Below are 14,295 nucleotides of genomic sequence, written 5' to 3'. Positions count from 1 at the left end.
TGCCAGTGATGGAAGTTTTAAGTAGTACATATAATATACAGATAATTTTGAACTCCAATTTACATCTTCAAATGACATACCTGTTTATTTTTTCCACGGTGGAGGTACTATGTAATGTACCTGTTTGAAGAGATGACAGGACACTATTACCAATAGTTGCCAATAGTTTAATTCACCTGCCCAGTGTTACTCCAGTGAAAAAGGAGAAGAGAAGTTCTACAACCCAAACCTCTTCAAAAGGAGCTTTAATTATTTTGGAATGCAGTACAGGATTAGAAGTCTGAGAGAGATCTAAAATAGGATTTTTTGCTGTATCCCAAATCAGCTTTAGAATCTAATTATTTGATCTACTCTGCACTATCTAGCCAAGGCTAGAACACTGAGTACTTGTAAGTGTCACTAGAGGAGGGCTATTGTGATTCTGGGAATTGTAGTCCAGAAGAGAAACTTTTAATCATCTGCAGTATATATAGTTTATGTAGGTTTTGTGTTGCTTTCAAAATCATACAGGATATGCAAAGGTATTATGTACCAGGGCAACTTCTTATGTACTTTCTTTCCAACTTGAGGTTTTGTTTTAAAGAAGAGGATGGAACCATGCTCCTCTTCCTTAGATGGTTATTTCATTTTTATTTTTCAAAGTCATTGTACAAGAAAGTCTTTCTTATTGATGGCTTTCTAGTCACTTGCTAATTGGCATCTTTGACTGTTCTAGGATTAAAAATATAAATAAAGTTAACTTCTTATGACAACAACTCACCGCACAAGCAACTTTATCAAAGACTAGGAAAACCCACTTTGCACCATTAAACTATAGACTTGAGTTTGAAAAGTTTTGTTTTCCTCCCCATAGACCCCGACAGGCTTTCGAGCTAATGGAAACATCAAAACATACGAAATATGTTGGAAAAACGTAGAAGAACCTAATGTGCACTGTCACTGTCATTCAACTGAATTAAATAATTACACAATTTCCCTTGGTAGCCGGTCTTACGAAATCAGTGTCTCAGCAAGAAACTCTGCAAATGCATCAACCCCCTCTCTGATTATCATCTCAGCTAGTGGAAATAATGGTTTGTACATGTAGATATATTGCTTTAAAGAACAGTTTTACCCTGAAATAATGTCCAGTTAGCATATTTTGAGGAGTATTTTGAAATTGCTTGTGCACCCAGACCTCTTTATTCATTAATTTCCATTGCTGCAGCTGCATGACTTTATAACTATATGAATATTATACCCATGTTTATGTTTTCTGATTCACTAAAATGTTCAGTTTCAAGCTAAGCATGTCACTTTGCTTGATGCACAGAAAATTATAAAGTGTATAGTAAAATATTCCCTGTGTATATGGGTATAATTTCTCCCCAGAATAAACCAGACAGAGTCTGAAAGTGTCGCATTTTTATACTATGGCTCTGAGAATCTCCTATTCAGCATGGGTGCTGATCGTTTTAGTTGGTAGACTAGATTCAGGGAGCAGTAGTCCAAAAAGTACCTTTCCCATGGTCTGCAGTAAACAATTTTGCATGTTTAAACATGGAGATGTAAAAGGTTTTATTATTGTCTTATTCATTATTTGATCCAATGGAAATATTTGTGTCTGGAAAATTGTTTTTATTTTTCATGTTCTTATAAGCACCTCACTTTATGCTTTTGGTTGAGATCCAGTTAGCAGTAGGTTTACTTCCTTGTCTGGAGGATGGAGTCTACCCTCTCTTTCCCATTTCCTGTCCACAAAGACAATAATGTTAGAAGGTTCATGGGTGCAGCTCTAGCTCCCGCATCTACAAATTAGCTATGGATGTTTGCCTAGCCTTTGTGTAGCAGGGATACAATCTTTGCTCTTGGTGTAATGCACTATGGCATTTAAAAACGGCATGCATTGTCATTACCAGGGATTGCACATGTCACCAACAGGATTTTTGCTTAAGAATGAAAGAATGCCTCTTTTGCATTTTTAGTTATCATGCCAATGTTTATTCCAGTCATGGGGTAAAGGTTAGAGCAGCAGTGCAATGGTCAAACATAGCTTTTTTCCATCATATCAGTTTCAGTCCCATTTTTATCACATCTTTTTGGAGACTAACAAAATCCAACTGCTATCTCCATAATAATGCAAAAATAGTAGTTAATCAAGCTCTGATCACTTAGATATAACTTTTCACAGTGATCTAAATATTTCCATGCATTTTCTTTCCTTCTTTCTTTCCTTCTTTCTTTCTTTCTTTCTTTCTTTCTTTCTTTCTTTCTTTCTTTCTTTCTTTCTTTCTTTCTTAAAAAGATTTGAATTATTCTGAAGAAAGCACAGCCAACAATACAGCACATGGCATTTATCTTTCTTGGAAGACTCGGGATACCTTTGATGGCTATGTGATTGACTGGTGCATGGTTGACCCATTGTCTCAAACTTGTCGTTTTCAGTGGAAAAGGTTTGGGCAGAATGTCTCCAGTGCTCTCATTACATCTGGTAAGTAGAATGCAGATTCATTGTATTAATAATTTCATAAGAGGCAATTGTTGTAATGGTAGTTTATCTAACACAACATCTGTGTGGGTATAGTGAAGGCAGATTATACTCCATGGCTGGCTGGTCCATGCCTCTCCTCCTTCTTCATGGAAACATCTCTCCATGGACCTCTTCTTTGTTCCTTGAGTATGGGTGCTCCTCTGCTGCTTTTGCTCTAGGATACATAACTGTACATTTTCTCTTTGTGTACATGTACAGTACAACCCCTGTATCCATGGAGGATGCATTCTGGGACCTCGCAGAGATATTCAAAACTGTGGGTAATAACAAATCCTGTTAAATGAATCAATTTCAGCAGAAGCATACCATAGGACACCTCTCTAGTTGGAGACCACTTTAATTGCCTTACAATCTATACAAAACTTTATGTGTCTTACAATCAATGGCATCTGGGAATAAAAGAAACTGCTGACTGGACAGAAATGTTAGACACAATTTCACAGAGATTTTGCACACATAAAAGTACACACACCTTTGATGTTGTACAATTCCTTAACTAATTTTCATTCTTATTCATTGAAATAATTCATAATTACCTGTTCCAATAAGGTAGTTTATTTTATGTAGTAAGCATATTCAGATTTTATGCTTTCCTGTGTATTGCCATTTTTTTTTCTTTTCAAAAATGTTTAGATGACTTCAGTCCTGGAGTGAAATATACATTTAGGATATACGGGATGGAAGGTGATAGAGCTTATCTTCTAGAAAAAAAGGTTAAGTATCTTGAAGAACAAGGTAAGTCCGTTAAATGATCTACAAATGGCAGAACTCTATATGTTGAATCACTCGCTGTAATGTAAGGTCTGTGGATTGGTTCTGATTTAATTTACTCATAATTTTGGTTCATAATTTTCTTTGCACGAATAAAGCAAATTTCATCTTTCTTAACAAATGTTTCCCCAATCTCCCCTTATTACTGTAGCTCCCTTTGCATCCTACCTGCTCATAAAGAAATCTTAGTACAGTAGAGTCTCGCTTATCCAACGTAAACGGGCCGGCAGAACGTTGGATAAGCGAATATGTTGGATAATAAGGAGAGATTAAGGAAAATATTAAACATTAAATTAGGTTATGATTTTACAAATTAAGCAGCAAAACATCATGTTATCCAACAAATCCGACAGAAAAAGTAGTTCAATACACAGTAATGCTATGTAGTAATTACTGTATTTATGAATTTAGCACCAAAATATCATGATATATTGAAAATATTGAGTATAAAAATGCGTTGGATAATCCAGAATGTTGGATAAGCGAGTGTTGGATAAGTGAGACTCTACTGTAATGGCATTAGGGAGCGTTCACAAATAGAACTGGTAAAAAAAAGGCCTTCCATGTAAAAAATAACTTTTTATATCCTAGAATCAAAGCTATTACTTTTGTACGATTCAAAGGCAAAAGATTGTAGTCATCACTTTCTCTCATTTCTTCAGTGAGAGATATACTGTATTAGACTCTGTCACTATAAAGCAAAAAACAAATTGTGACAGAAATCCTGTACTTTACATTCATGAAACTTCCTTTTCATCAGGAAATCAGGAGAAAGCAGATCTTTTCAGATCTGTTTTGTGTGAGGATCTGAAACTAATGTGGCAATGCACATGAATTTTGCACAGACGTTCCTAAGTAGATAACACTTTGTATTAACTACAAAGCTTAGAAAAATTCCTCTGGTGACTCTGGCCCCGTCTACACAGACCATTTAATGCAGTTCAAAGCTATTTTCAAACTGGAGCTTCCAGACAAACTCCCATAAAAGTGCATGAAAGAAAGCCTTTACTATGCAGCAGTGCTCTGTGGCTTGTATAATCATCATTTGGGCCTCCAATTGGTTGCAGGATTTCCTATGTAGTCATCTGCACAGCAAAACTGGTTTGACACTGCATTAAATGATCAGTGTAGATGGGGCCTCATAGTTCCATAAGTCCTTGGCATCCTGGCTGAGCTATTCTGCAAACTGTAGTTGCAAAATCTTTCCAAACTCTGATTAATAGTGGATAGTCATTGGAAGCCAAAAGTTCTAAGAAGTATTTATTTCTGCAAGCCTTCCCAGAATGTGCATCCCTTAGACTTCATGAAAAATGTGTGTTAATTGCATACACTTTATGTTTTACTGATGTAGCTCACATTGAAATGTTTGACTCTAAGTAGTATCTAAATATTTCTCAATTAATAAATAATAAATAACACGGGAACGAAGTTAGGATATGAGCTTTAGCAGATATGAGCTTCTTAAGGGTGTGGCTCCAGTGTCAACATTAGAGTTGTTGCAGCAATGACTGAAACAATGAATGGGATGCTATAAACTGATAGTCTGTGTTGCTGCAGAGAAAATCTGTTGGAGTCTGGGTATTGTAGTCATTGTCATAGTACAATGCAGCCACTGTTGAGACACTTTGAGGTCCCATTGAGGCCAATGGGAGACCTATCAACCAAGCGAGGGATATTCTAAAGGACTTAACTTTGGATTGGTTGTGCCCAAAATTGTTTGTGAAAGTATGTGAACACACTGGCTAGCTTCCAGGTGAAGCATGTGCAGCCTTTCAGATATTACTGGATTGGCACTCCCACTGGCCCTAGTCAACACTGGCCCTAGTCAACACACAGATAAGGCATAATGGGATTTGCCATCCAATAACATCTAGAGGGCTACCTTCCCATTATTCTAGCTCTGATCCATTCGAATATAAAATATAGGAGCCATCTTGGGTCAGATCAAGGGATTATGTAGTCCAACAAACACTTCTGTATAGTCAGCTCGCCATTTTATGTGACTTCATCACATGTCCCTTTATTTGACTTTTCTCTAAATTTTTGCCACGCAAAGGCTTTATACCAATGCAAAGGATAAAGGTTCCCAGGTGCCTCCTTGGCACAAACCAAGCCAATTCTTCTTTGTTTTTCCAAAGTAGCTGTTTTTGATGCCTTTAGATCAGGGGTCCCCAAACTTTTTAAGCAGAGGGCCGGTCCACAATCCTTCAGATTGTTGAGGGGCCGAATTATCATTTGGAAAAAAATATATAAACAAATTCCTATGCATACTGCACATGTCTTATTTGTAGTGCAACAACAACAACAACGAAAGAACAATACAATATTTAAAAATGAAAACAATTTTAACCAACATAAACCTATTAGGATTTCAATGGAAAGTGTGGGCCTGCTACTGGCCAATGAGATAGTCAAGTTAATTAGGATTGTTGTTGTTGTTTTGTGCCTTCAAGTCATGTCAGATTTTGGCCGAGCCTAAGTCTAAAATTAATTATTTATTTACTACATTTATATCCCACCCTTCTCACCCCGAAGGGGACTCAGAGCAGCTGTATGTCCATACAATGTATTATATTATTAGCATAACACAATATTAGCATTATATATTACTATATTGAACTATACCACTATACTATTATATAATATGTAATGTATAACATACAATTAATATTATTATATGGTATTACTATCAATATTATATGTATATACAATATATTATATTATTAAAACTGATATACAAATATTATATTATAAAACTGAAGGCGGGGGCCAGGTAAATAACCTTGGAGGGCCGCATCCGACCCTCGGGCCTTAGTTTAGGGACCCCTGCTTTAGATAATGCCTTGGCTAAGGTACCCAAATGCAAAAGAGAAAAGGAGGCTGCCTATATTTTTCACAGTTGTGTAGAAGTGACAGTTTCAGCAGATGTAGCCTGAAGACTGTTTGAAAAACTAGGAGTAATTTTGAAACTTTTCATTAAGGTTTTATCCATTATGCGCAGTTATGATACTTCAGTAACTCTTCAGTACTTTGGCACCATTCTGCCGAATCCTGGGAGCTACTTAGCATTTTCTGCCAGAGATCTCCATTGCAGTAACTAAGAAGAGTGCAATAGAGGATTCTAGGTATCCCTCTAAACTACAAATCTCATTATTCCATATGATGGAGCTGTGGCACTTAAAGTGGTTGCAAACGACTATGCTAGTACAGAATGGATGCATCTTAATTTAGGGCCTGTTAGGTATGTGGGAGTGTAGTGATAGGAAATTTTTTTGCGCTAGAGTTCTCTAGATAAATCAGTAAGCTTTCTCCTATAGGCCCAATTCTAATTTTCCCTGTTTGGAAACTGTCATGATCATTTCTCAAAATGTTGTCTTCCAAGGACAATAAATGGAAATCTGACTGTACTGTCAAGGCTGAAGATTAGCTGTTCAGGAAGCATGTAACGATGTTATCTACTTCCTTCTTTCCAGAGCCAGCTCATGACCCTCTCCTTAGTATATCTGCAATTACTTCAGATACGCTAACAATACATTGGGACTCTTATCCTGAAAATTCCCTGCCCGGTTTTATCAGAGGTTACAATGTGTATGTGAAAATGGAACATGGGAACTGCAACACTTTACAGGAATTTGAACAACTTCCAGGTAATAAAGTAAAAAGGTTTCCCCTGACGTTAAGTCCAGTCATGTCCAACTCTGGGGGTTGGTGCTCATCTCCATTTCTAAGCCAAAGAGCTGGCGTTGTCCGTAGACACATCCTAGGTCATGTGGCCGGCATGACTGCATGGAGCGCTGTTACCTTCCTGCCGGAGCGGTACCTATTGATCTACTCACATTGGCCTGTTTTCGAACTGCTAGGTTGGCAGAAGCTGGAGCTAACAGCGGGCGCTCACTCCGCACCCGGGATTTGAACCTGGGACCTTTCGGTCTGCAAGTTCAGCAGCTCAGTGCTTTAACACACTTCGCCACCAGGGCTCTTGATATCCAGAATAATGAACGTTTCTTTAAGTGGCACACAAAATCCAGATGTTCAAAGAACAGGAGATGCTGTGGTCATAAGCAAGAGAGGTCTCTTATACTTTCGGCGTCTTTGAGTAGGGCAGAAGCCTTTCTCCTGTTGCATTTTTCAAAATGCCCAAATCCCATTAAATCCCATTCAGTATTCTACAACTTCATCCCAGCCTACCTTTGGCCCCTGGACTAGTCTAGCATTTCACGTCCTTGGTTGAGAGCAGTTCTTACATATGGTTTATGCTGGAATGCTATGGAAAACAAACATGCCATGAATTGAACAGTTAAGAGTCAAGAATTAATTATTTTATATTGGGAGTGTGTGTCAATCCTGGAGACTGAATTTGGCTCCTTGAATTATCCCAATGATCATTTTTCCCTTTCCCATTCCGCTCGCAATACTATCATTTGGTGGTTGATAAAAATAAGGATACACAATGTTGAGCTGTTTGGAGTCAACATGGCATGCAAGTAATAATAAATAAGATAGTTTAGCCCTTGTTCGCTGCCATATCCTCTATTTTTGAATACAGGTAATCCCACGATATGCAAATATACAATTAAAAATCGGAATCAAAAGAATTACACTGTGAGACACCTGAAGCCCAACACAGTTTACCTGCTCACAGTTCAAGCTTACAGTGTCAATCCTGGAAACAAAAGCTTGGAATTTCAACGAATAACTACACAGTCTGACAGTAAGTAAGCCATGAAACTGACTGGTGTTTTAACTGATTTGTGGGATAATGGCAATTTTTTTTACAAGGATGTTGTTTGTTTCTACTCTTATAAACAAGCTTCACTGTGTAAATTCTGGCAGTTTGAACATGCTGGACATGTAGTTTGCTTTTGGGTTTAACTATCAATAAGAACTCTTACTTTATACTGAATCAGAATGGGTTAAGAGTCCCACCCATGGGAGAAAAGTGGGATAAAAATAAATAATAAGAATAGTAATAATAATTAGGAGTTGTCTCTGCTACAGATTATGCCAGATATGAGAGACCAAGGATGCGTCCACACTGATCACTTAAGACAGTTTGAATGCACCAGTGTTTAAGCAACACAAGCTGTGAATGTGTGCAGGGAGGCTTACTAAAGGGTTTAAAATGGGATGAGGAAGGTCTGGGTAATATTTCAAAATAGAGCCCACAATGTGCATTAGCACACCTAAGCAAACACCAAATCGCATTGTGAAACCAATTAAGGGATAGGTACTCTAGGGATTCTCACATATGCACTGTAGTGGGGAAAAGTGGAAAAAAATTCCTCCACAGCCATAAAGCCAGGGATACTGTGGAAACTGGAAATGGAACGAAGCCAACCTCTGTGATTTATATGGACACCATCTAAGCTTCAATCCTGTTCTAGGGCTTCCCATCTACACAGCTCCATCATGAAATCACTTCCTCCTCTTCTGGTTTCACACCAACCTAAATGGTCAATGTAGATGTGCCCTCTGACCTGTCAGCATATGGACCTTGTTTTATTTCAAATGCAGTACCAGCATTTATGTACAAATTGGTTTGTTAGTGCTAGTTAGTGCTAGTATATTTTTCTCATAACTCCTCATCAAGAAAAGAGCCTGAGACCACGACGACAATGACAACGACGACGACAATGAAGATAGTAATAATAAATGTTTTCTTATATCCTGCCACATCTCCCAAAGGGACTCGGGGCGGCTTACATGGGGACCAAGCCCAGTTATGCAATAATAAAATACAACAACATAATATACATTCAATTACAATGAATTAATACATTAAAACATATAAAATCTTAAAAGCATAAACTCAACAACAATCTCTTTGTGATCATTTTAGAATCATAGAATCATTTTTATATTTTATTCTCTGGCAAACAAATGCATTTTACAGAATAAGTTATTGCTACTTTATGAATAGACATTCTTAGAAGTACAGAAAAACAATTAACAAGTCTAGTAGGTTGTTTCCCTTTTGCCAGGTCCAGAGGCTGAATTCCTATTCTCTTTGAATATTATCTAGATGTCTTTTGTTAAGTATAGAACACTAACCTAAAACAATGGGGGAAAGTAGCCTTGTTTTTCTATCATCAGAGTTAGGAGAGAAATATGTCTCATTCATAAGATTGCTAACAGTCACAATAGGAAATCTGAATAATAGATATCATTTCCCTTTGTAGGAAGTTGGGGCTTCCTTGGTATTGTGCTACTTATAGCTGTACCCTTACTGCTTATAGCCTGTACATGCTTCTGGAAGAGTGACTGGTAAGTTTGTTATTTTGTAGAAACCAGTACAGTTTTAAGAAGTATAGACTTAGAGGCAGGTCTGTAACTAGAGGGGGGTAAGGGTTCAACCCCCCTCCCCGCAAAATATTTCAGGTTAAAAAAACCTAGTTTAATCATGAATTTTAACTGGTTAAGCAATTGGACTGGATGACCCACAATGTCTTTTCCAACTCTGATTCTATGATTCCATGATTCACTGCTGAATTGTGATAACCTCATCACCACCACCATTCCCTTGTTGGTGGACAGTAAGGACATCAGAAAAGTATCCTATAAAGGACAGACACAGCCTGACGACATTGTCCACTGAGATCTTGGAAAGACCGCAGCACATCTCAGTGGAAAATGTCTTCACAACACAGCCAGATGCTTTTTTCATTCTCTCAATTCTCTGATAAAATAGCCAGGGGAAGGCTATTATAATGCACCTATTCAAGAGCAAGGTTGACTTGCATATGTCAGCAACAAAATCTGGCCAGTGTGTTATTTGTGCTCCTTAGTAAGTTAACAGTACACGATGTGGACACCCAGTCTGAAACATGGGACGAATAAGGACATATTGCATATACTCACATATAAGTTTAAGGCAAGTTTAAAGACAAAAGTGTGGATTTTGATACCACTTAAGGATAAGTTGAGGGTAATTCTGCAGAGAGGGGAGAGCATCAATTCCACCCCTGACTGTTGACATATCTCTTCTTACTGCCTCATCACTCCAGAGCATGGATCCACTTTAAATCTGGTTTCTGCCTTCTGCAAAATTCTGGGGGTTGTAGTTTGGTGAGGCCCAGGAACTGTCTGGCTGAGCTGCTTAAAGGCCCTTCCCTAAAGTGGATTTAAAGTGGATCCAAACTCTAGTGTGATGAGGTCCCTAGACATTAAAAACAGCCAAAAGCAGCACCATATGACAGAGAGGAGAGGAAGTCAGCGCTTCTATGTTTTCCCAGAATGGACTAAGATTTTGGCTTTCAGCACTCTACTCAGAAAAGGGAATGGATAACTTTTTATTAGAGTTAAAATACAATATTTACATTGACTCAAAAATAAGTCAGCCCAGGCTTTTGAGGTTGAACTTTTGACTAAAAATTCTAGACATGCATATGTACATAGGATAGTTCTTTTTAGTGCTGGATATTCTTTAATTTTTTGTGTTCCAAACAAGAAAGCTACAGTTAAACTAAGATCTCCAACTGACCGGTTTCCTATTTCATCTGAACTCAGAAGCTTTGGTTACCAGCTTCAAAACAAACCAACATATTAAACCATGTTTCGAATTGGTTTGATATTTCACCTTGTTCCAAAGCTAGTAAACTAAGTTTCCCAATATAGAAAAAAAGGTGAGTTCAGGTTAATTATTAGAGCTTGGAAAAGTTTCCTTCTTAATGGCAAACTTCCAGAATTCCTCCAACCTTGGCTGTATGGACATCATAAATGTCCAAATGCCCTTGATTTTTTAATGAGTGTAAATTAATCCTAGGAAAATTGTTTTGTCATTTCATCCCCTTCACTTCTTTATCAATACTGTGTTTTAATGAAGAAGCGAGCTACTTTTTAATTACTATTTCTTACTCTTGTTTTTCTAGTGTATGGAATCGCTTGGTACCTGAAATACCGCGTCCTTACGTGTCTCCTTTTGAAAACGTAAGACAAAATTATTATATCTCTGAGTCTTATGCAACAATTGCAGCTGAATTAATATTGGTGGCAGTTTTTATGGATGGAAAAAATAGGAAAATCTATTCGTTACTTCCACTGTGCTTTTCAAAATATGGGTCATCTTCAGAATTGTGGCACTAATTGAAATTGGCATAGCATCCTTATGTTGGTAACAAAAAGCACAGAAGTAGTGCTTTAATAAACATTACTTGAATATCAAAGAAGCTCTTGACATTCATTTTACAAAGTCAGTTTTTAATCCAATTGCTTTCTGTGTGTTCTACAGAAAAGTCTTATAATAACAGACAACAGTGGATTCACTCCTGACAAACTACTTGTGATGAAGAAACCTGTATCTGACAATGAACCTGATTTGGGAAAGACATTGGAACACAAGTTCTACTTGAATCCAAACTACTGCCCAAATCAACAAGAGCAAGATGTAACAAGCAAGAAACCTAACTCCTCTTTGACACCCTACCAGCCGCTCCAAGACTTTTTGACAAGCAAAATTACCTGCTCTCCACTGGAAGCAGTTCAAAACAATTTCAGCTATACTTCTCAAAACAACATGCTTTCCTTTGTGGTTCAGCAAAGCAACACAGCTTGCTTTGTTGAAAATTTGCAACAATCAAATTACAAAAACCAGTTTCCCATGGAATCTCCACCGAGGCCCTTTGTATCTGTTGAAAATATGGATTTTACAGCTGCATCACAAACTTTGTGTAGTAAGACTTCTAGATAAATAGCGAAAGTTCAATGTGGCCAGGTAATCCATTTTGATTGGGGAATGCTAGAAAATAAATCATGATATATTGTGTTGTTGAAGGCTTTCATGGCCGGGATCACAGGGTTGTTGTATGTCTTTTGGGCTGTGTGGCCATGTTCCAGAAGTACTCTCTCCTGACGTTTCGCCCACAATATATATCTTTCCTTTCCTTGCCTAGTTTATCCATACCTCACAACCTCTGAGGATGCTGCCATAGATGTGGGCGAAACGGCAGGAGAGAGTACTTCTGGAACATGGCCACACAGCCCGAAAGACATACAACAACCCCATGATATATTGATTGACAACTCTTTTTGGGAGCTAACAGTTATTCTTCTGATATTAAAAGTGGAGACAATTTTGCATCAGGATATAGTCTCCAAAAATACTAGGCCAAAAAAAGAGGTTCTCCTTTCTTTTATAGGAGTGATCCACATAAGTTACCTTCTTACTCAGAGAATAAGTGCCCAGTGATGGGTCAAAGATTAAAACAAATCACAGGGAGATAGCCATCTTAATCTATTGCAGCAAAAAGAACAAGTATTTATGTGACACCTGAAACACTACCAAATGTATTATGGGATAAAGTTCTGTGTCCCACAATGTATGCTATCAGTTTGGAAAAAGATTCAGAGAAATTCAAGCAAGCCTTTAAACACCACAATAAAAAGGAAAAAAAGTTTTTCAAATTGGCATTCTGAAAACCCATTGTTGTGTGACATGGGTAAAAGCAGTGATAATGTTGAGAGAGGAAAAGTTGTTAAATGCAAAGGGACATTATATGAGATTTGGCAACAACAATCTCAATTAACTTGACTATCTCATCAGCCAAAAGCAGGCACATAATTCTCACTGAAATACTGGTAAGTTTATGTTGGTGAAAATGGCTAATTTTAAATATTGTATTGTTCTTTTATGTCTTTTGCACTACAAATAAGATATTTCAAACTATAGTCTGGCCCCTCAACAGTCTGAGGGACCATAAACCGACCCTCTCCTTAAAAAGTTTGAAGACCCCTGTTTTAATATCACAATATATTAAACCAGAATGAAGGAGCAGTTTGTCATAAATTTTGGGCAACAATCCCTAAACTTCTTCATATGCTACACTCTCAACAAGATAATGATGATATTTGTTAGTTAAATGTGTCCTAAATGTTATATTTATACCTAAATTTCAATTTTGTTATTTTTGAGCTGTATTATAAGCACACCTCGATGTTGCTTATTTTATTGTTTATTATTTAATCTGTTTTGTTATTTTTTTGGCATTGAATGTTTGCCAATCTTTTGCTGTAAACTGCTCTGAGTCCCCTTGGGGAGATAAGGCGGGATAAACATAAAGTTTATTATTTATTATTATTAAGATTCCGTATTCACAAAATCCAGAATCTGTTATTAAAATCTTTAAAATAACATGTCATCTCTTTGTCGCTTGCCCCTTGTTTGGCAGCCTTAAAGGAAAAGACAGATCCTTCTAGACCAGAAGTGAGAAATTGCACCAGATCTAAAGAGCCATTTTTATACTCTGGGATCATTCAAGGTTTCATAGAATCATAGAATAAGAGTTGGAAGAGACCACATGGGCCATCTAGTCCAACCCCCTGCCATGCAGGAATAGCACATTCAAAGCACCCCTGACAGATGGCCACCCAGCCTCTGTTTAAAAGCCTCCAAGGAAGGAACTTCCACTACAGAGTTCCACTGCTGAACAGCTTTTACAATCAGGAAGTTCTCCCTAATGTTCAGGTGGGATCTTCTTTCCTGTAATTTAAACCAATTGCTCTGAGTACCATTTTCCAGGGCAGCAGAAAACAAGCCTGCTCCCTCTTCCTTATGACATACATTCACATATTTATACATAGCTCTCATGTCTCATCTAATCCTTCTTTTTGGCAGACTAAACACCCAGTTCATTAAGACGCTCTTCACAGGGCATGGTCTTCAGACCTTTGATCATTTTAGTCACCATCTACTGGACATTATTTTTAAATGTGAGAGCATGGGGCCAGTTTTTCAAACTATTTAAAAGATAAAAACTCTTTCCAGGGAAGACAAGTCACCTTATTTGTATTTTTTTTGTCCAGAAAAAGGGTAGCTGGAAAGACAGACTTGTGGACTGCACTTGGGTCCAGGGTTGTACTTCATTCACTCTACTCATCTCCACCACTAGAAGCTATTAAAGCTGAAGAATGTTTGATTTTCTAATGTAGATTTCTAGCTCTAGTTCAGTGGTTCCCAACCGGTGGTCTGTGGACCACAGGTTGTCCTCAAGGAACAGAAA

The 14,295-nt window shown here is 37.6% G+C and overlaps 1 protein-coding gene across 4 annotated transcripts in view; it reads left to right on the top strand.

Moving 5' to 3' along the window:
* The window catches only part of osmr (oncostatin M receptor), a 38,631-nt gene extending 25,197 nt beyond the window's left edge, over window positions 1–13,434 (top strand). For 3 of the 4 annotated variants that reach the window (XM_008116087.3, XM_062972463.1, XM_062972462.1), the window contains 8 exons: window positions 854–1,073; window positions 2,285–2,470; window positions 3,164–3,265; window positions 6,775–6,948; window positions 7,848–8,012; window positions 9,481–9,565; window positions 11,170–11,227; window positions 11,529–13,434. In XM_008116087.3, coding sequence (XP_008114294.2) covers window positions 854–1,073; window positions 2,285–2,470; window positions 3,164–3,265; window positions 6,775–6,948; window positions 7,848–8,012; window positions 9,481–9,565; window positions 11,170–11,227; window positions 11,529–11,987 — 1,449 coding nt within the window. In that variant the 3' untranslated portion in view covers window positions 11,988–13,434. The remainder of the gene's footprint in view (window positions 1–853; window positions 1,074–2,284; window positions 2,471–3,163; window positions 3,266–6,774; window positions 6,949–7,847; window positions 8,013–9,480; window positions 9,566–11,169; window positions 11,228–11,528) is intronic. The other variant, XM_062972464.1, reaches the window with a different exon arrangement.
* The last annotated feature ends 861 nt before the right edge of the window (window positions 13,435–14,295 follow it).

This window comes from Anolis carolinensis, chromosome 2 (genome assembly GCF_035594765.1).
Source record: "Anolis carolinensis isolate JA03-04 chromosome 2, rAnoCar3.1.pri, whole genome shotgun sequence".
NCBI lineage: Eukaryota > Metazoa > Chordata > Lepidosauria > Squamata > Dactyloidae > Anolis > Anolis carolinensis.
Note: the sequence above shows the minus strand (reverse complement) of the source record. Positions and strands in the feature narration are given on the sequence as shown.